The sequence below is a fragment of the Dromiciops gliroides genome, chromosome 2 (genome assembly GCF_019393635.1).
Source record: "Dromiciops gliroides isolate mDroGli1 chromosome 2, mDroGli1.pri, whole genome shotgun sequence".
Taxonomy (NCBI): Eukaryota; Metazoa; Chordata; class Mammalia; order Microbiotheria; family Microbiotheriidae; genus Dromiciops; species Dromiciops gliroides.
In genome coordinates this window covers 492,517,907-492,541,356 of record NC_057862.1, presented here as the reverse complement: position 1 = coordinate 492,541,356, position 23,450 = coordinate 492,517,907, and the positions used below count along the sequence as shown (strand labels likewise).

General features: G+C 35.4%; 1 protein-coding gene across 9 annotated transcripts in view; it reads right to left on the bottom strand.

Moving 5' to 3' along the window:
* KIDINS220 (kinase D interacting substrate 220) overlaps window positions 1-23,450 on the bottom strand; it is a 140,170-nt gene that overhangs the window by 102,500 nt on the left and 14,220 nt on the right. For all 9 annotated transcript variants that reach the window (XM_043982823.1, XM_043982824.1, XM_043982825.1 and 6 more), the window contains exons 3-11: window positions 21,264-21,362; window positions 20,130-20,228; window positions 14,904-15,002; window positions 13,522-13,623; window positions 11,988-12,086; window positions 9,648-9,845; window positions 6,913-7,011; window positions 1,904-2,002; window positions 1,060-1,158 (exon numbers count right to left, since the gene is read on the bottom strand). In XM_043982823.1, the coding sequence (XP_043838758.1) occupies window positions 1,060-1,158; window positions 1,904-2,002; window positions 6,913-7,011; window positions 9,648-9,845; window positions 11,988-12,086; window positions 13,522-13,623; window positions 14,904-15,002; window positions 20,130-20,228; window positions 21,264-21,362 (993 nt within the window). The remainder of the gene's footprint in view (window positions 1-1,059; window positions 1,159-1,903; window positions 2,003-6,912; window positions 7,012-9,647; window positions 9,846-11,987; window positions 12,087-13,521; window positions 13,624-14,903; window positions 15,003-20,129; window positions 20,229-21,263; window positions 21,363-23,450) is intronic.

Genomic DNA, 23,450 nt, shown 5'->3' with positions numbered 1-23,450 from the left:
CCATGTAGCTACCCCTCTCAAAATACAAAGTAACATGCAAAATGTCACTTTATCAAAGTCCCCAGGGGATAATTTTAATGAATAACTAAAGTTAAAATTAATATATGACTTATTCACAACCAAAATGTTCTTTAAGTGTTCTCTGATTGTAAGTTTTTTCAGTTTGTTTTTTGGTGAGGCAATTGGGTTTAAGTGACTTGCCCAGGGTCACCTAGCTAATAAGTGTCAAGTGTCTGAAGCTGAATTTGAACTCAGGTCCTCCTGACTCCTGGACCCGTTCTCTCTCCACTGCACCACCCAAGTGCTCCTGATTGTAAATTATTGAATGTAATATATACATGTTCCACTAATGTACCACTTCAATGTCTTATCACAATCTGAAGATGACCTTGGGTTCTTGAAGGTTATTCCAGTGGAATACAAACTCCATAGGTCCTACACTAAGTTGGAAAGGGTTCAAATATTTGGGTTAAAAACAGACTGTTACAACTAATATAAAAAGAAATTTAATGTTTCTACTTTTTTTGTTTTTCTTTTCTGAGGTTTTTCCCTTTTGTTCTGATTCTTCTTTCACAACACAACAATGCAGAAATATGTTCAATGTGATTGTACATATATAACCTATATCAGATTGCTTGCTACCTTGGGGAGGGGGAAGGGAGGGAAAAAATTTGGAACTAGAAATCTTATAAAAACAAATGTTGAAAACGATCTCTACATGTAACTAGAAACTAATAAAATATTTTTATGATTTAAAAGAAATTCAAACAGATTTTTATCACACTAAGTCCCTTATTTTGACACGATAATACTAATACCAAATGAAAAGAGAATACAATTTTGCAATCATATACATTACCACTCAAACTATCCCTTCTCTCCACAAAATAAGACTGTTCTAAACCTAGACTTCTAAATCTTCTGCAACCTTAACATTCATGAGCTCTAATGAACAAAATTGGTCAACCAAGTACTGCCATCCAAATTTTACCTCTACATAGAAAGTACTGGTATGAGTTTGTGGGAGGGGGGGGGGGAAGGGGGAAATCCCTTTTTTACCTTATCTGCAGCAGACACCTTAGCTCCTTTATCTAGCAGAAGTTCAACCACTTCAATATTTCTCATTTTTGTGGCCTTTATAAGTGGTGTTTCACCATCCTAAGGACAAAGATATTTTTATGTTTACTAAACTAAAAACTTTAATTAACAATGGTATTTTAAAAAAACAAATTAAAATGTTATGAATTTAAAGAATTTACATATGCTAAAATAGGAGGTATATTTGATTAACAAAGTCAGTTTAAGATGGTCTCATGTTAAAAATTTGCCTTAAAACAAGTTTTTCTTTACCTAAACTGTTATGAACTTAATTTTATATTAATTATCATTATATCCTCATGTAATAATGATATACAATGCAATTGTTATGTTATAACATATAATTATATATTGTGCTATGTAATAATTTATTGTGTTATAATATTATATTTATATTGTTGAAATTCACTTTATGTTACCAGGGAGGCACAATAAAATGCAAATTTGAAAAACACTGCTGACCAGAACTGTATCCTAACAACCTGGATATTTTCCACAAAGTTACTTTCCAACATTCAAATATATCTATATCCATATTGATGGGGGGATTCCTTCTAATAATGCCAATCCCATCTATGCCTTCTCATTCTGTACAACTCTTAACGTTGTGCTCCCATGATATTAATCATAATTTATTGTGGGTAAATTAGGACTATATTCACTAGAATAGAACCTGACTAAAAATTTTCAATTATAAGAAAAATCTACCCAAAAAAAATGAATTATTTTTAATGATATGATGAGACTAATGGAAATAAATAAACATTCCTACTTTATTTGACTTATTATTAAGCTAAACATATACCTTTGAGCAAATTTCAGTATCTGGATTGCACTGCAGGATATCTCTCACCATTGCTGCATTTCCTTTCTCAACGGCCCAATACAAAGCAGTTTTATTATCCTATAAAATAAGAAGACATTTTAATACAAAAAATAATGTTAAAAGTGGTATTGGGGGGATGTAAAGTATCATTAATAGCATTCATGGCAGCAATAATAACCACTCTCTTTAAGGTATGCATTGTGTACATTATTTTATCTGAGCCTACCAACAATCCTTTAAGGTAGGTCCCAGAGTTGTCATTTTATAGACAAGAAAATTCAGGCAAAGAAAGGTTAAGTAATTCATCCATAGTCACACAGCTACTAAGAACTGGCCTATGCCCACCCCACTCCCTTCTCCACTGTTCCTCATCTTAAATCTCTCCTTGTCTACCAGATGCTTTTCTATTGCCCACAATCATGCCCATGACTCCCCTAGCCTTAAAAAACCCTCACTTGATCTACCTAATCCCACTCATTATCGTCCTATATCTCTTCCCTCTTTGGTGCTACACTCCTTGATTAAAGTCTGTCAACAATGCCTCTACAACAGCTCTTCTCACTGTCTTTTAAATTTCCTGTAAATTGGTTTCTAAACTCATTATTTAACTGCAAATCTCTCCAGTTACTAATAATCTCTTAATTGCCAAATCTAATGCTTAAGTATTAGCACAGCGCTTGGCACATAGTAGGTACTTAATAAATGTTTATTGAGTGATTATTCTCAATCCTAATATTCCCTGACCTGACTTCAACATTTTGACTCTACTGACCACCTGCTCTTGCCTGCTCTCCCCTAGTTCTTTTCCTATCTCTCAGAAGGCTTCTTCACAGCCCCCTTTGCTGGATCTTCATCCATACCACAGCCACTAACTGTGGGTGATATCAAAGGCTCAGTCCTAGATCCCTTCCTCTTTTTACTCCACACTATCTTACTTGATGACACTATTGGCTTCAAAAAGTTCAAATATCTATAGACAGATATTTCCATATCCACACATCCAGTCCTAGTTTCTCTACTAAGTTACATGGACACTGGACATTTCAAACTTAAAATATCCAAAAGCCAACTCAATATCTCTCTGCCCCTGAACTTCCTGACCAACAAACTTCCTTACTCCTGCAGAGGGCATCACTCACCCAGACCTGTGACCTCAGTGTCATTTGGTCACTCCCCATTTTCACTCACTCCACGTTGTCAATTTTAATCATTACTACCATCACAATGATTCTCATATATGTCCCCTTCTCTCCCATCCCAGAATGACAACGCTAGCTTGAGCCCTTAACACTTGTCACTTAAATTGTCAGAATAATCTTTGAATTGTTCTTTCTGAGTCAAGTTTCTCCCACCACAATCCTTCAATTGTGCTGCCAAAGAATTTTTTCAAAGCCTAACATAAGTCTAGCCTGCTGAATGAGCTCCAGGGGCTCCCTGTTACCTCCAGGATCAAACAGAAATTTCTTTATTTCACAATTAAAATTCTTCATAGCGGGGCAGCTAGGTGACACAGTGGATAAAGCACAGGCCTTGGATTCAGGAACACCTGAGTTCAAATCTGGCTTCAGACACTTGACACTTACTAGCTGTGTGACCCTGGGCAAGTCACTTAATCCCCATTGCCCCACCAAAAAAAAAAAAAGTTCTTCATAGCCTGACGCCTTCCTACCTCTCCTCCAGCCACACCAGCCTACTTACTGTTTCTACCACCAAACATTCAGTCTCACCATTCTGTGACTTTGTGCTGGCTATCCCCCATGCCTACCATGCTCCATCTCTTTCTCTCTGTCTCTTAAGTTTACCCGGCTTTCTTCAAGACAGTTCAAATCCCACCTTCTGCAAGAGGCCTATCCTGATCCATTCAGTTGCTAGTGCTTTCCTCTCTAAAATTTCCTCTAACATTACTTTCTACCTATTCTATAATTACCTTGTAGTGTTCATATTATCTTTGGTTTGGATTTTTTGGGTTTTGTTTTTGTTTTTTTTGCCTTTCTTTAGCACTTAGTACAATATACAGTACATAGTAAACTTTTATTAAATGTTTGCTGACTGGCTAGATTAAGAGGTCTCTGGTCGCCTCAGAGAGAGTAGTTGCAGTACAGTGGTGACTTCACAAGCTTGACTGTAAAGAGTTAGAATTAATAAGGAGTGATAAGAAATGGAGAGAAATAGTATAGAATACTCTGGGAATTCAGCAGGGCAAAAAAGGGGAGATATAAGACAAAAGCTTGAGGGTTTCAAAGGGTCAAATAAAAGTTTTCTAAGAATAGGAGATATGTAAGTATGTTTGTAGGCAACAGAAAAGAAGTTAGTTGATAGGGAAAATGTAAAAATAAAAGAGTGTGAATGATTACTGGAGTAAGCTCCAGTAATCCTAAAAAAGATAGAAAGGGGACAATTGTGGTGGTTAGAATGAGAAAGAAGGGCAACTTGATTCTCTGGGGCTAGAGCAAATAGTAGGTAAAGATATAAGGCAGTATTAATGTGTGATGAGAAATTAGGGCCTCAATTTTCTCAGCAGAGTAGGAGCAAAAGTCACTTGCTGAGTGAGAAAGGGTTGGGGTGAAGATGGGAGTTTAAATATGAAAGTTTAAAAGAAACGCTGTGAATACGTGTTCAGTGACACTAGTGTGAAAGAACAGCTAGATAAAATACATTTCTACCTGTGATAAAATAATGGGATTTGGCAGATACTCAAAGGCCCACCTGGAGATTAATCTAAACTGATTAAGTGAGAGTGATTGACTTTGCTTATTACTCTACTTCAAGTTAATTAGATTGTAACCACACCAGGCTAGTCCTTAAGAAGGTATTGTTCTCAGGAGCTAAGGACTCTGAACTCAACATGAGACCACCTGAAGGTGAACCAATGGATTTGGATGATGCCTACCAATCAACTTGAAGCAGCGTGTAAGGACCGCCTCTGCTCCAGACCTATAAAAAGCTTACACACTCAGCTTGAGGGGAGTTCATGGTTGAAGCAGGTTCGTGGTAGAGGACTTGAGGAAGAACCCGACCAGGCTGGAACTCTAGGCTAGATAGGTCTTTTCTTAACTTCCTGAACTCCATGTGAATACCTGGTATGCTTTAATAAATGCTTAATGCCCAAAGACTGGTGCTAAAGCTTCTAATTTAAGGCAACCACACATTCAGATTTTAAACATCACATACCCATGAATGAAGATAGAATACACAATCTTTATGTGTCTTTGAAACATATTACAATAAAAATATAACATGGTACTATGTGGCAGGGCCAGCTACAGTATGACTGCCACATTTCATTTCATAATTTTGGTTTCTATAACTCTTAATATAATATTCACTATTTAGGATTTTTGTAACTGCAAGAACAATCTTTACTTGGTGAATGTAAATGAATTAACATTCCTTTTTAGAAAATATAAAGCTGTGTATGCACATTTATACACTGATATATTTATAGTTTTTCTGCTAAAATTAAAATCATTGGTTTATTCAGGTTTTTTCCCTCCACCACAGAAATTTCCCTGCATCCTTTTTTTTTTTTTCCAGAATCTAAGATAGCATCCACATAAGTCCCAAGGGAAAGCTATAAGCCCTCCCCTCTATCCAAGAGCCTTTACCCTCTCATATGAGAAGACATCCTGAAACTATTCTCCTAGTTAACAGCCAGGTTACCAAGTTAAAGAGAGAGAAAATGCCTTTGAGATAATTACATTTATACAATTTGGTTATTCTGCATACATTTGCAGATTGAACTGATCCCCCCATCTCTGCCTTATATTAGTAAACTAGTTAGTCCCTCAATCTTCAAAAGTTCATACTTCATAAGGAAGTATATGCTTAAATTCAAAAGGCCCAAAAAGCACCTGGGATCAAAAATAACAGATTCTCTCACCCCCTTGTTAAGAGACCCTTAGTAGCAAGAAATAAAATGAGCATTATAATTCTATGCCCTTCATCCCACATAAAGTAAAATTATAATTCTCAATGATCCCCAAACTTAGAACTATCAACATGGTAAGAGATAATAACACCCTGATTCCTCACCAGTCAATGCCCTAGAATCGCAGGTAATCAAGTAACTAATAACATTTTATCACTGACATATATCAGATATAGGACCTTTCCTAAACTAAAGGGAGAGCCACAAGCCACCAAGATGATCTGATTCAGACTTCAAACTGTGCAGCATTTTCTGTCTTTCAGTTTTAGCCATAAAGAATATCTTCTAGTATGTCATTCAGATACATGTTTTGTGCATAGGCTCCACCTTTTTCATTCTTAATATGGATCCTCACTCACTACAACTCTTTTGGAGAGGCATGTGCCTATAAAATATAGAAATTTAAATGGGTAGAAATTGATAAATTCTACTTTTTACCCTACAAAAAAATCCTACATCCTAGGGGCAGCTAGGTGGCGCAGTGGGTAAAGCACCGGCCCTGGATTCAGGAGTACCTGAGTTAAAATCCAGCCTTAGGTACTTGATACTTACTAGCTGTGTGACCCTGGGCAAGTCACTTAACCCCCATTGCCCTGCAAAAAAAATAAATAAATAAAAAACAAAAAAAAAAAATCCTACATCCTAAGAAAGGTTATGCTACTTCACATAGCACAGGGCAGTGGACAGAGAGCTGGGTCAAAGCCAGGAAGACCTAGGTTTGGTTCCTGCCTCCAACATGTACTGGCTATGGAACCCTCAATCAGTTGCTTAACTCTCAGTCAGTTCAATGAGAAAATCTCTATAAACTGCAAAGAAGGCAGTGACCTACACTGGCAGAGAACATTTCCTCTGGTGGGAATTCCCTGTAACAAAGAAATCCCAAATCCAATCCTTACTCATATCCCTGATTTATAGAATTTTTTCCAAAGGAATTTCAGAAGACATCAGCATACAAAAACTGCTAGGTTTTACAAGTTACAGTGTTCAGTTTTTAAGATAGTATAGATAGGCTAAAACATCACATTTATATTCAAACCAAAAATGATGTAGTTATACTTACCTGTCCCCTAATATCTATGTCAGCATATTTATGTAGGAGGGCTCGAACAATTTCAACATGACTACCCCTGACAGCACCAATTAGCACAGTGTCCCCACTCTGAAAAACAATGAAATGATGATAAGGAACAGACTTAGAAATGAAATATAATAAACCATTATATTTTCTTTAAGATCTGACTTGGAGCAAAGCATCTGTCTGTCTTTAGTACTTCAAAAGATTTAGTAATTTGTTGGGAACAGGTACTACCTCTGCCAATGTAGACTGCAATTCCTCCATGTCTTAGGAGACAGTTTTGTGACATGTTGTAATCAAAAGTTTACCATTTGAAGGAGAAAAAAAACTTGTAAGTATCTGAGAAACTCCTTGAGAAATGGGAAAGATCTGTAAACTGACAGACTTCAACAAGAATATTTACTAGGTGTCGGGGCAGAAGAAGTAATCTTCAAAGTAAGAAAAGTTGCTGAATGACAATGCAAATACATGATCTGGAAGTGGTCATGAGGAAAAAGTATATCTGCGCTTTTTCCTGGCCTAATAATGTGTCTGGGACTTAAGAAAGAATGTCCCATACTGTAGTGGGAGGACAAAAATTTCTATCAATGCTTGAAATCTAAAATGAAGGAAAGTTTTTAAATGATAGTACCAGGATTACAGAGGGTACACAAAATGGAAGAGAAGGCTGGAGGAGGACAAAGACTGAAGAAAGAAAAAATCTGGACTGGATGGAGATGAAAAATCAAGGAGTGATCAGAAGAGGTTTTCATCACAGAAGCTGGCAACACTGAAATAGGGGAGACTGGGGAGAATGAGGTAACATGTCAAGATCTTAGTTGAAAGAAGTTGGCATCAGGATCAGAAAATGGCATCTTCTCTCTAATACCAGGGGGGAAAAAAGAACTAAATAAGGAAAAGATAACAGGTCTAGTGTCTGGGTCAGTAAATACCTAAAGACTGGGACCCTACAGGCCAACTGAGTTCAAAAATGACTGCAGTTTCTTTGCTTCTGCTCAAGACATGGGGGATGACAAACACCCAGAAGATATCCAGAACAATGATGTGCATTTAGTTTTTAACTGGTTTAGTATCTGAGGCCCTGATTCTAGATCTTTATTCTGGGCATGAGATGGTTAGTAGAGAAGTAACACATTGTTACTTACGTTAGTTTGGTAAAGTAGGATGGGGAAAGTAGTCCTTCCACATAAGGAGTAAGATCTTGGGTGAAAGCATCTCTAAATCTGGTCCTGTGGCACTCAGTGGTAATAGGGTTGAGGCATTGTTGTTTTCTCAGGATGGTTAAGGGAACCAAGGAAGAGGCAATATTTCCAGAGCAGCAGTAGGTACTTTTAGAGGGGTAGAAGAGGCCTCTAAATCCTGAGGGTTCAAAAATGAAGGCCCACCATTCTCCCACATAGGCAAGGAGACCTAGTATCCCCCACTTAGTTCAGTGTTTAGAGGTAACAAAAAGCTAATGTAGAAAGGAGTACTTGCTGTGGTAGAAGCCTTTGGATTAGAAGCATCCCACTTTTACCTGGACACTCCATGATGACATACAGACCTCACTTTAAAAACAAAAACTCAAAATTGCCCCCCCCCCCCCCGAAAGAGAAAGAAAATATACATCTATAAGTGTAGAACACACAGCATTGATAAAATTGATGGCTTAATTGAAGGGAACAATTCTAATCAGAGAACCAGAAGTGGAAAATAATACCTATGAAAAAATAAGACATTTTATGTTACTTTTGTTCTAACCTCTTACTAGTCTTTTTTTGGGGGATGAGGGGGCAAGGCAATGAGGGTTAAGTGACTTGCCCAGGGTCACACAGCTAGTAAGTGTCAAATGTCTGAGGCCGGATTTGAACTCAGGTCCTCCTGAATCCAGGGCCAGTACTTTATCCACTGGGCCACCTAGCTGCCCCCTAGTTAGTCTTTTAAATACACTTTTAATGTACTACTAAGTACTTCTACTTAGGACAGTTAAACTAAACTATTAGATTGAGAGTAATCAATATTAAACTGCTGGTAATGGAAAGTAAACAAGAAAAGTAAGGATAATTAATACTAATATTACATGAAGTCTTTAAAGTAACAAAACCACAAAACTTTGGCATGAACTGAGTATTTTTAATGCAGTTAATTATAAAATGTATTTTTAAATGACTATGTATAAACACTGCCTTTAGAGAGAGGTATTATGGTACTAGATTGCTCACTTTAAAATCAGGAAGATCCACCTTAGACATTTACAAACCACTTAGACCTAGGGCAATTCACTTAAACTCTCAGTGCACCCAGGCCACTGTATAAGATCATAATTTCCCCCATCTGTACTTCTTAAAAAAAAAAAAAAAAAGGCTTTCTCCCTGGGAGCACCCTATGCTGAAGAAATCACATTTGGTCACAAAAGCCAACAATTTTGCATTTTCTACATACCTGCTGTTTCTCTCAGAAGGATGTGAGCTCCTCAAAGACAAGGACTGGCTCTTTCTTGTCCTTATAGGACATAAAGAACCTAATACAGTGCTTCGCACATAACAGAAACTTAATAGATTCTTGGTGAATTGAAATTAATTAAAAGAAACTTATGGCAAATATATATACATACACATACACTAAGTGTCAGAGAACCCAGGAATATGTTAACACAGGTATATAAGACATTTTCTAATCAATTTCACTGATTAATGTATTTATTCCTCTTTGGATGGATATTTTCAAGGCCAATTACTTACCCTATCAGGAATATTCACATATGTTCCAGCATCAAGTAAATCCTGCACAATTTCAATGTGTCCCTCTTTTGATGCAATCATCAAAGCTGTATTTCCATCTTTATCTGTTAAATTCACATTTGGATTCCTTTTCAAAATTTCCTTTACTGATTGTGTGTAACCTCCCTTTACTGCCACAATAAGGGCAGTCATTGAATTCTTTAATTAAAAAAAAAGTTTATTAGTGCATACTGAAGAAAACCACTAATATTTCTAGTATTGTCATTCTTAAAAATATGATACACTTGATAAAAGTCCTTTAGTATTAAAATGATATCTCAATGGCTTTGTGATCTCATTGATGCAAGTATTGCAATCTATCTACTAATGATAAAGAAATAAAATGCTCAGTCTTTAAAGACTCATTACTGGGTTCATTGTTTCTTCATACCCATGTGTTTCAAGGGTTAACATATAACAAAGCAACTTCCTCTCTTATAATACAATTGTTTTAAACAACAATCAAAATTGCCTGTTTTGTTCAATCAAGATCTGACATACATAAATCAAGAATGTGAAATGTTCTAAATAAAAATCAAAACTAAATTATTGATTTCAAATTACTACTATGATGTTTTTTACAAAACATATTAAGAAAAACTGCAGTAATATCAGTCTGTTAACAGTTACAAGCCAATATCAAAAAATGTAATACAGCTAATCTTTCATGTTAATTTAAAAATCACATTAGCCAATAGGTATCAACAACTTTCCTTCTTCTGAAACGGGGCTCTCTTTCAGGGCATGACAATACACTATTTTGTACTCTAAAAGAGTGACTGTCATTCCCAAGCATCTATCTTTCTACAAGAAATTCACTCTATCTAAGTTTTGACTCTAAAAAAAAGAGATATGAACATTTTCTCTAGGGATTAAAAATATTTTTTTTCTCTAGGGATTTTAAATTTCTCTCCCTCAAGTTACACAATTTTTATATGAGGATTTTATGATCGCTTTGGACTACTTATATGACCTTAAGAAAAGTCATTCAATCTCTTAAGATTAAATCTGAACTGAGGTCTAAATTCCATAATTCTTTGGATTCTACCTCACAGGACTTTGTAGAAAGCGCTTGATAAACTTGTAATATACATAAAAATGAGTTGTTTATATAATTATCCAGATCTTAAGTGTCAAGAACCAATTAAGAAATATACACTATGAATTGAGAGTGTAGTAACAAATTCCATGTTTATGTTCTTCAATTTAATAAATCATGCTGTCTTCTGACCTCTACTTCAGCAGTTAATAACTATAGAATATTATCAATAGTTATGTAAAATATCCATTTATTCATCCAACAAAGTCTACCCTATCCAACTATGTACTGTCAGACACCAACAGAGTAACATGTAAGCACTAAGTGTCTGATAAATGCTTACTGAACTAAGTAGACAAAGGCTTATGCAAACAGGTAGTTACTGCCACTGCCTAAAATCATATTATATGTCTCAGAAAATTTTATCCTGATTTGGGGTAGGTAGAAAGCTAACCCTCAAGAAGCTAACACTGGATCAAAGAATCAAGCAGTGAATTATCCTTATTGTGATCTTGTAACAATTAAAAATAGCGGTAATCTTTTCTGTAAATTCCTATAGCACTATACCTATACCCATAACACACATTTTTAGTATTTCATTATATGCTATTTTGCACTATTTATGAAGCATATGCCCCAGTTAAAACTCTTCAAGGGAAAATTATCTTAGGTTCCTCTTCAATATCTAAAAGTATTATGTAGCATAACTTTTGTCACTAATAGATGACCAAAAGACATATGTTGATATGCTTAACAATGTAAAAAACTGAAAAGTTTCACCTTTAATTCCATGCTGATTTTAATGTTTACTCAAGAGGCAATATAAGTGATATGCTACCAAGTATAAAAAATAATATTAATTTTTAAATGTTTAAGAAAATTTTTTAATGTAGAACAAACAACCTGTAAAACTATGGATTTGGAAATAATCTGGATTCTTTTTCTGCTTGACTTGGAAATTTTAAGTTTTAGCATATACAAAAATTAACTTTAGCCCACAAAAATATTCATATTAACATTAAATCCCTAAATGCAAAAATTTAAAACATAACATGTAAGTAGTCTGTTATGTAACTATTTTAAAAGAATTTTTTTCCATATTAACTCTATCTAAATGTGGAAAATAGCTTCATAAATATACAGAGATATTTTTTTTCACTGCCCAAAATGTAATCATCTTTCTCCTTAGATAAATAAAAATATGAAGTCCTATGGTTCATAGAGTTTTCACACACACACACATACACACACACACAACTTACAGCTCCTTCTTGATCAACATCTGCTCCCATATGCAATAAGTGCTTAACACATTCCAAATGGCCCTTCCGTGCAGCCCAGACTAAGGGGGTAGTTCCATACTGAAAGACAAATTTAAAGTGCTATTAACATGTATATATTAAGTATATGTCAATAAAAAATCCACAATAAATATGATTACCTTCATACTTTTAGGGGGCAGCTAGGTGGCGCAGTGGATAAAGCACCAGCCCTGGATTTAGGAGGACCTGAATTCAAATTCAGCCTCATACATTTGACACTTACTAGCTGTGTGAACCTGAGCAAGTCACTTAACCCTCATTGCCTCGGGAAAAAAAATCATACTTTGAAATGATTTACACTCTTTCACCGTCAATCCTAGAACTTCATTCACAACTTTAATCATACAAATTCATGCTTCAATTAGGCCCTTATTATTATTTGGTAAATCTTTTGTTCATTCTTTATGGACTCTACATCTTTTTCTCCACTCTAATTCCAAACTTTTTTCACATTCCTCGAGCCTTCAACCCCACCTTTGCCTTCCTCACTTAGCAGATAAACCAGCCTTCTGCTCTACTGGGAGGATTAGGGCTTTGTAGTTGTAAAGAATTAATTGTTATTTGAGGTTTTTATGCCTCTGTGAGCACTGGCCTGGGGCTCCGCAAACCACATGGTGCTCTACCCACTGGTTGTAGCCATTGCCAGGGCTCTGGCACCTCACATCATCACCACTCACCTACATGGGCCTGGCAAAATGATAATGATTGGAAGCCTAGTGAGGGCAGTCATGTGACTGTCAGAGCAGCCATCCCATTGGCTGGCGCTGTGTGGGGTGTTTCTAGGTTTGGGGGAGGAGAACTGGGCATTCTAGGTGGAAGCTTGAAAGCCACAGGCGTTCTGCTGCGTATTATCAGCTGATTCCTGGATTTTTCAGGTATTATAATTTCCCTTTCCCCATTTTATTTCCTTTCCCTTGATCCTACTGATCCTGTTTGTGTTTTTTTTTAAGTTCGTTCTTGTTAAAATAAATCTTCTGTTTTGAGGGCAGCTGCCGGTTTCCTTCCTTGCCCCAATATTGTGGCGAGCCGCTTAGCTAGCACTCCCCAATTAAAAATTGGTCCCCACATAGTACAAGTTCCTTCATTGTCCCACCTATTCCATTTACCAAAACCTCAATATTTCCATCTTTTAATTCAATTCTTTTCCTCTGCCTTGTGTCTCAGAATATGAGTGACCTTCTTATTTAAGCTAACCCCTACTTTACTATGTTCTTTATCCTCATCCTCTCCTGATTCCTCTAGGGCCTTACTCAATTAAGTCATTTTTTGTTAAATATTTAAATAACAAAGTCTTTATTCAAGAAATAATAATAAATGATTTCTCCTTCAGAGCTGTCAACCAGAAGCTAATTAGCATTCATAATGAAGTTCTCCAGCAAAGCCAGTTCCTGCACAAAGCATCCCCCTAGTGCTTGGATATAGCAAGAGTGGCATAACAGCTCTAAACTTATAAGTAGCTTTTAAATAAACCTACCTTATCAGTGCAATTGACTTTAGCTCCATTTTTCAGTAACAGATACACAATATCTGCATGGCCTCGCCCAGCAGCCCAAATGATTGGATACACATTGTATTGCTGAAATATTGAAAACAGAAAGAAAATCTTAGGCATAAGAACTCATCTTTTATAGTTGTATATTTCTTATATTAATGGTCTTACATTTATATTTAGCCAATATTTATGTAATTAGTAAGAACTTATCAAAAATACTCAAAATAAAGGTCAAAAAAAGCAAAAGTTAAATCTATATATTGCATATTCCCCACAAACATACCTCTGTATACTGAGGAACAGTCTGAATTGTTAGTAAAAGCATTAAAGGATACAATCAGCCTTGAAGAATCTTACATACCAAATATATTTCATTTGAGTAACTACCTCCATAGGTATGTTATAAGAATATAAAAGCTTTATTTATCAGTCTTTAAAATAATTTACTTAATATTCATAGTATAGAAATACTAAATTCCACTAAAATCTGCCATGGTATCTAGAATTTGTGAGTATTTCTAAGTGCTTAAGACAGATGGAATTTACTTCTCATAGTTAGTGGGAATTAAAAATTAAACTCCAAAAATTACTTTTTTTTTTTTGAGACTGGGTCTCCCTTTCTCACCCAGGCTATTCATAGGACCAATCCATCAGCACAGAAGCTCTTGCTGCTTTGTTTCTAACATGGGCTGGTTTGTCCCACCTAAGGCAGTCTGGTTCCTAGGACCTCATCATACTGGTGCCAGAATTAGTGTGGACACCCAATAGGCTTTAGCCCAACTGCAGCTCAGAACTCCTAAATTGAAGTAATCAGTTAGATTTAGCATTCTTAGTACCAGGGATTGTAAGTGTATGCTACAGGGGGCAGCTAGATGGTGCAGTGGATAGAACACCGGCCCTGGATTCAGGAGTACCTGAGTTCAAATCCGGCCTCAGACACTTAACACTTACTAGCTGTGTGACCCTGGGCAAGTCACTTAACCCCAACTGCTTCACTAAAAAAAAAAAAAAAAGAAAGAAAGAAAGTGTATGCTACCTACCATGCCTGGTGATATCACTTACTATTTAAAATATTAGGATTTTACTTTTGTGATTTCTTACAAATAATCTTATAGTCACTGCTAAAAATAATCAAGAACAAATATTTGGAAAAAATAAACTTTCAGTAATGTTCTCAATGTCTGTTCATAATAATCTTTCCCATTCTATCTATCCTGCAGCTGTGATGAAATTCAATTAAATGGAGCAACTATTTCATCAACATTTAGTTTTATGTAATAGAAAAGATAAATTCTAATCAATTTCTAGTACTCCAGAAAAAAAGAATTGTTGACTTTTACAAATGCTTTGTAATGAAAGCTTACCAGTCCAGTAACATTTGGATTGGCACCTTTTGAAAGGAGCAAGTCTACTACTTCTGTACGGCCTTTATAACACGCCCACATAAGAGCTGTCCATCCTCCCTAAAGAAAACAAAGAAAGTTATAAAAACCTCAATTTTTTTCCAGTAGAGATTGATCACAGACCACTTATCCTGTGACATAAAAGTACTGACATACATCAGCTACCTCTGGTCCTAATAAAATCAAGAGTAAAGAGCAGATTAAATTACAATTGAATTTATATTAATTATTATAAATAAAATTGAAATTATTTTCCTGAGGTTGTCACAAAACCAAAACTAGTACAGGAAACAGGAATCAGGTCTTGTAATAAGATTATAAGCATACTGGGGTTTTACAGACAACAGAATTTTGAGACAGAAGGGTTGGATAATCTAATTTAATCATTTCTTTTTATAGATGAGGAAAATGAAGTCCAGCAATATCATAAGGAGTATACCTATATATGATTTGAATCAAGTACCTTAACTCAAAATCTAGCACACTCCCCATTATATCCCATTACCTTTCCTTATTTTAGTTCCTTACAGTGTTGCCATAAGTACTCCTCTGTAGTATTTAACTTGCAACAGAAAAAGAAGCCTTGTTGTATTGATAGTTGCCCCTCTCAACAAGCACGCACCATCTGTCCAGATGAATGACTGCTAGTGCTGCAGATCCTTTTCTGAGAAGCTATGTTATATTACATTAAATGACTCACCCTGGATCCAAAGACCTTCTGAAGATTACAGGATATCAGAACATATCAGCTACTAGGACACAATAATTTTAGAAGCTCTTCTTTACATGGGAAAGTTTTAATATACAATGCTATGTCTTATGACTTTGGAACAATCTCTTTAAACCCCATGTAGTTAAAAAGATATCCTGCTCTCCAGAAGATTAAATTCATACATTTATTTATTAAGGATCTGTTAGGTGCTAGGTGTCACAGATATAAAGACTCCTGTTAACCAGTAATTAACTGACATTTAAGACTGTAGAGAGAACAGACTATAATTTAAAAAGCACTAGACTTGATCTCAAGAGACCTGGGTACAAATCATAATTTAATACTTCTTAACTGTATGATACTGATCAAATAATTTCAATTCCTAGAGTTTTAGTTTCCTCATCTATAAAATAACAAAAAGTGAATTATTATGGCTAATAAATAATAATGGTTAAGTGAACAAGCTTACAGGCATTTCAATTATATATTATATTTTATAGGGTTAAATGATCAAATAATAAATAATAAAAAGAATGCAATATAAAATCCAAAGAGAGGAACATTAATTATTAGACAGATTATAAGGAAAATTCCTAGACTACTGCATATAAATTAATAGGGAAACACAGTCACTTCTCACTATATTTATCTCAAGAGTTCATTCTGCATACTCCCTAATTCTGGTTACATGCTCTATGCATATGTCACTGTTCCATCTGGTAAGAGTTGCGTACCATCAACTTCTTCCTCAGGCTAGCATACCTCATACTAATTTTTAATCTAGAGAACATAATATGGATCTCATACTCCTAAGGCCCTATCAGCACACTGAAGCATACTCTAAAGACTACCTAGGTCAGAGGCTGGCAAACTAATATTTCTCAATTTTGCTGGCTCTGGCTGACTGAAAGGCAGAATCTTTTTTTTTCAAAGGGTATGTACCATCTATGATGGTGTCAATATGGTAAATTGTCCAAGAATATTAAATCCAGTCTTAAGGTCTCTCTCTCAATCTTGGAAATGTTACATTTACTCAAATCTCAATCTGTTTGGTTTTTTTTCCTGGCACTTTAATGGCATTAACTAGAATGCTTTAAAAACTGCAACACTAATCCACTGTTGGTGGAGTTGTGAATTGATCCAACCATTCTGAAAAGCAATTTGGAATTATGCCCAAAGGGTTATGAAACTGTGCACACCCTTTGAACCAGCAATACCACTGCTAGGTTTATATCCCAAAGAAATCCAAAAAAAGAGAAAAACGTCCATTTGTACAAAAATATACTCATAGTAGCTCTTTTTTAGTGGCTAAGAATAGGAAATCAAAGGAATGCCCATCGATTATGGAATGGCTGAACAAGCTGTGGTATATGATGGTGATGGAATATTATTGCACTATAAGAAATGACAAACAGTGGTTCTTCTCAGAAGTGCAGTGATCCAAGACAATTCCAAAGAACTCATGTTGGAAAATGTTCTCCACATCCAGAAAAAAAGAACTGTGGATTCTGAATGCAGATTGAACCATACTGTTTCTACTTTTTGATTGTTTTTTTTCCTTTCTTTGGGGGGTTTTCCCTTGAATTCCAATTCTTCTTTCGCAATATGACATGCAGAAATATGTTTGATGTGATTGTACATATATAACCTATATTGGATTGCCTTCTGTCTTGGGAAGAGGGGAGGGGAGGGAGGGAGAAAAATTTTGAACTAAAAATCATATCTCTCTCTCACACACACACACACACACACACACACATACATGCACACACAAATCTTATGAAAACAAATGTTGAAAACTACTTTTACATGTAACTAGAAAATAATAAAATACTTTTATGATTAAAAAAATTAAATTAATTTTTGTTAAAAAAGAAATGAGAAGCAGGATAATTTCAGAAAAAAAAAAGTTTGGAAAAACTTACATGAACTGATAAAAAGTGAAGTGAGAAGAACCAGGAGAACATTGTACACAGTAACAGTAATAAAGAAGTGTGAATGAATTAGTTATTCTCGGCAACACAATGATCCAAGATAATCCCAAAATACTCATAATGAAAAATGTCAACTGCCTCCAGAACAGGAACTGATGGTGTCTGAATATAGACTGAAGCATACTTTTTTCACTTTCATATTTTCTTTTTTCTTGTTTGAGTCTCTTCACACAAAATGACTAATATGGAAATATTTTACATGATTGCACATGTATAGCCTATATCAATCAGAGTGCTTACCATCTGAGTGGGGGGTGGGGAGGGCAGAAGGGAGGAAGGATTAGAATTTGGAACTCAGAACTTTAAAGCAAAAGAACGTTAAAAATTGTTTTTACATTTAATTGGGAGGAATATAAAATATTATTCAAAAAAGAAATGGAGGGGGCAGCTAGGTGGCACAGTGGATAAAACACCGGCCCTGGATTCAGGAGTACCTGAATTCAAATCCGGCCTCAGACATTTGACACTTACTAGCTGTGTGACCCTGGGAAAGTCACTTAACCCGCACTGCCCCACAAAAAACAAAAACAAAAAGAAATGGAAAATACAGCTATTAGTTTACTTTTTCAATGCTTCATTTTCAATTATTTCAGTTCAACTATGAAATCACTACTCCTAGCATGTTTTGGTCCTAGACTGCTAACTTCCTTTTTAGCTTATTATGTATACGTTTCTATATTAGCCTGTTTCCTAGTTGCTGACTTTCTGAAGCTGTCTGACACTGCTGGCAAGAAAAAGCATGAAACTTGCCTTATTATCAAAGATAGTATAAGACATATTTTATATATTTGGAATAAAGGACTCCATCACTGGTTTTAATTTGTAGCAGGTAGCTGTGTTTCCTTCTTGATGTTTTCGGGATTCCTTAATACTACAGAATACTACTTGACATCAAATATATCTGAAGACATGTTTAGATAAATCTCCATGCCTTTTATAAAATTTTGGAATTAGGTCACAAAGTTGACATATAAAATCTCTAGACAATGGAAAGTTTATTATATAATTTTCTAAATTTGTTTTGTCTTCATTTAAGGCCACTGACTTAGGGATAGTCTTAAATAACATATTTTCTAAGGAAATAGGAAACAAAAATTGATTTTAAATTGTGCTAATAACTCTTAATTTAGCCCCACCAATTTAAAGTGTTTCCCTAACTCCTTTCCCTACTATTATCCCTCATTTTAACCCAAACCTTGTCCCTCACAAAAATAACCAACTAGCCTTACTTACTAGCTTATCCATTTCCCTATTCTTTCCCTTTTGACTATCCCTATTTAGTTTTCTGCTGCATTTCCTCTTACTATTTTTCAGACCTTTCTAGATTTCATGTTTGTTTCAGTTTGGAAAGGGCCATACATAACCTCTCCAATAAGCAGAAAGAAACTCTGCTACAATACCTAGAGGAATCACCTATTCTTTTCATTTTGTACATGCTGTCTCCCTGACAGAATGTAAGCTCCCTGAAAACAGAAACTGTTTAACTTCTGCCTTTCCATTTCCAGCTCCTAGTGCAAACCATGGAACATAGTAAGTCTTTCATATGTTTATTGACTGACTGAGAAGCAGCAATATAAATATTAACCAGCAACTTTAAGTTTTTATAGGATTTTCTTTGAACCAAATTAGAGATGTACATTTATAGGAATTTTCAATCAGACCAACTTTATAGTCAATTGGCAGGGGATAGTTTAATTCACAAAGGAAGATAATTGGACAAAATAAAAAGTTAAACTTGATAACAATTAAAGTAACAATCAAACATTTTCTGTCAAACAAATAAGAATTTCCTTTGTTCATTTCTACATTTCTCTAAAAATGTCAAGACCACTTAATAAGAATAAAGAATCATGCTGTAAAATTGAAAACTGTGTGGCATGCCTAAACTGAACTAAATTATTTAAAATGCCAAAATAATCTCTTGAAAGCTAACATCTTCAACAATAACAACTTCTTTAAAAGGGAGCAGTGTGGGGCAGCTAGGTGGCACAGTGGATAGAGCACCGGCCCTGGTGTCAGGAGTACCTGAGTTCAAATCTGGCCTCAGACACTTAACACTTACTAGCTGTGTGACCCTGGGCAAGTCACTTAACCCCAATTGCCTCACTTAAAAAAAAAAAAAAAAGGGAGCAGTGTGGAAATGCTGTACTTTCTACCTCCCATATAATACTTGTAGAAAACCAAAGTAATTTTTCCAAATTAAAATGTAGCAAAGCAGTCCTATTAAAAAAAATTCCCAAGGACAATAAGTTATGTTTAAAGAGATACCAGAATATGAAGCTCTGAAATAAACTGACACTGACTTAAAAAATTTTTAAAGGTCTATACTTTACATAGATTTAATGGAAAAAATTTTACTATATCTTATAGATAACTATATAGTTTAAAAATGCTTTATTCTAATTTCAATTATTTAAAAATAAAAGGTTCTATACCTTTAAAATTACATTATGTAATTAGTAACATAGGAAATATACATACCATATCTTTATGTTCCAAAGTAACATTGTATTTAAGTAGTTCCTTAACAACAGCTATATGACCTTCTTTGGCTGCTGATATGAGGGCTGTCCAGTTATCCTTAAAAACACACATATATTTTACCATTTCAAAAATAACAAACTTCATTCAAAATTGGGAAAAATATTTAAATTGAGAAAAATATTTGAACTACATACAAAATGGAATGAACATTGGAATGGTTTGATTACTACTGAAAATGTAACTTCTCTCAATATAAAGATTTATCTGTCTACTGTCTTCTAAAATTATTCTGCCAATTAATAATTTAGAAATGATTTTACAACTGCTTGTTTTGCCATTTCACTAAATTCCTAATAGCATACTAACTATTTACTACAACAAAAAATTAAAGACTATATAATGATGCTTAAGAAAATGATTCACCATAGACCGAAAATGATTTATTTTAGGCAATGGACAAAAAGGCTGTCAGACATTTTAAAACAAAGGAGCTATACTTCCTACTATAATTCCTTGTCATATGTATAAATTCAAAGATAAGATCTGAACAAAAAACTATGACTGTGTAATAAAATAATGGGATTTGGCAGACACCCAGGGGCCCCCACCTGAAGATTGATTTGGAGTTGATTGAATTGGGTGAGACTGACTGAGAACCTACTTAAGGTTGATTAAATCAAGACCACACCTGGCCGGCCCTGAGTGGAGTATTGTTCTCAAGAGGCTATGGACATCAACAGGAAACCACCCTCAACCAATCCCTTTCAGGGAGGGAGACAGGAAGTAGGAAGGGAGGTTGGCTCCCTAGCTATGGCCCTTTTCTCTTCCGGGACTTCAGCTTGGTGACAGAGAAAAAGAGAGGGACCCCATGTGTTGTCTTTACTTTTTAATAAAAACTTAAAAGCCTAAACTCTTACTGAATTTATCTTAGCTAGTTTCTTAACTAGTTTCCCCAAAAAACTGGTGGGGGGGGGGGATGCAAGTAAGGACACACATTAGATTCTAAACATCATAACTGACAGTAGACATTTAATTTATATGGGTGGAAATAAACTTATTTAAATATCAAGGTTTTTTTAAAAAGCAAAGAAATTACAGAGAGAATATGAATGAATTACTTTTCATGCATACCAAATCTTCCAGATTGCAATTAGCTCCATTCTTAAGTAACTCTTTTACTATCTCAAGATTGCCATTTTCAGCAGCTACCATCAATGGAGTCTGGCCACACTAGAATAAAAGAAAAATACATGATTTGTCAAGAAACCATGCTTTTATTAAAATGCTAAGTCAAATACAACAGACTTACAGGATTTTTATGAAGGCAAGATTAAAATGATAACTGTCTGAACATTTTACTTCGATAAAGGAATATTATTGATTTTAAATTGAATATTTTGATAACTTTGGTTTTTTGATGTAGATACTCCCTCCTCTAATGCAAACAGCAACCCTTCTGTGACTTGGACAGCTGACCTTTCATAGTTGCTGTGGTTGAAAAATTTTTAGAAAGTTCCTAACAAAATCTGCTAAATCTGCTTCTAAACTCTCAGATCTATTTCACATAAATTGTTACTTAGCCTTGTTTCCCCCATTCTGTATTTATTCAGCTGATATTGTGACCCCAACTATACTGTTTTATATTTATCCCCATTGAATTTCATTTTATTAAATTTAGTTCATCATTCTAGTCATCATCTGTGAACCAAAGAATTAGTTTTATCTTTAAGTTTTAAGCCCCCTGCAAATTTAATAAGTAGACCATCTCTGACTTAATTTTAGTCACTTGTGAAAATTTTGAATGAACAGGCACTGAAGACAGACTTGAGCAAACGTCATTTCCTGACACCAAGGAAAAGCCACAATGTCTCTGAGGCATTTTCCTCATGGTGGAGCTTTCCCACAGCAAGTCTCCAGTAGGTGGCATCATTCCAATCATTACACTGTGGCACTCAAAAGATTTCTGTCCGAAGAAATTAATTTTTATTAACATCAATCCATTTTCTCTCCCTCCAATCCTATGCCCCATTAGAAGAAAAAAGAAATAAAAAGAACTTCCCTGTAACAAATATATATAGTCAAGTAAAACAAATTCCTTCAATGGCTGTGTCCAAATTATATTTGGGAAAAGAAGATCATAGAAGAGATAGGACCACTACTCAGTGTGGATAAGACAATGACAACTGACAACAGAAAGAAAACAAATGTTTTACTTTCAGTTTGCTTCTCTTTCCTTCAAGGAGAATGACCCTTGATCTGAAAAGGACAGAATAAAAGTGGCTTAAAGAATAAGTATTGAGGTAGTAAGATATTACTTAGCTCTCTTTATTGAACCTGAGTCACCTAGCCCAGAGGAACTGCAATCATAGGTCCTCTTTCTTTGATCTGCTTGTGGTGTAGGTCTAGCAGTTGTATAGCTGGGTCAAAGGGGAAAACATTACCTTTGTGTTTGTTTTGTTACATTTTAAGTTCCAAGCTGTCTTCCTCCCTCCCTCTGCACCCTCTACTAGAGAAGGGCACCATTTGATGTGTGTGTGTGTGTGTGTGTGTGTGTGTGTGTGTGTGTGTGTGTGTGTGTGTGTAAAACCAAACTATGCATACTTCTATTTATCAGTTCTTTCTTTGGTTTTGTTTTTGGTTGGTTTTTTGGGGGGGTAGGAGGAGCAGGGCAATGAGGGTTAAGTGACTTACCCAGGGTCACACAGCCAGTAAGTGTCAAGTGTCTGAGGTCAGATTTGAACTCAGATACTGCTGAATCCAGGGCCAGTGCTTTATTCACTGCACCACCTAGCTGCCTCAAAATAAAGTTTTAAAAAACAACAGCAGACAGGAAAGGAAAGGAATTCTTGCGGGGCAATTGGGGTTAAGTGACTTGCCCAGGGTCACACAGCTAGAAAGTGTCAAGTGTCTGAGGCCAGATTTGGACTCAGGTCCTCGTGAATCCAGGGCCAGTGCTTTATCCACTGCGCCATCTAGCTGCTCCCCCCCACCCCCAGTTGTTTCTTTGGAAGTGGAAAGCATATTCCTTTATGGGTACTTTGTAGTTGATTGGAATATTTATAATACTCAGAATAGCTTAGTCATTCACAGTTATTCTTCAGACAATATTGCTGTTACTATATACAACATTCTCTTGGTTCTGCTCATTTTACTTTTCATTATTTCATGTAGGCATTGCCAAGTTTTTCTAAAATCAACCTGCTCGGTACAGGGCCAGTACTCTATCCACTGCACCACCTAACTGCTCCCTTCTCCTTAACTTTTTAAGAATTAAATTATACCTGCAAATTATTGCAAGTAAAGAGGGTATAAACAGTC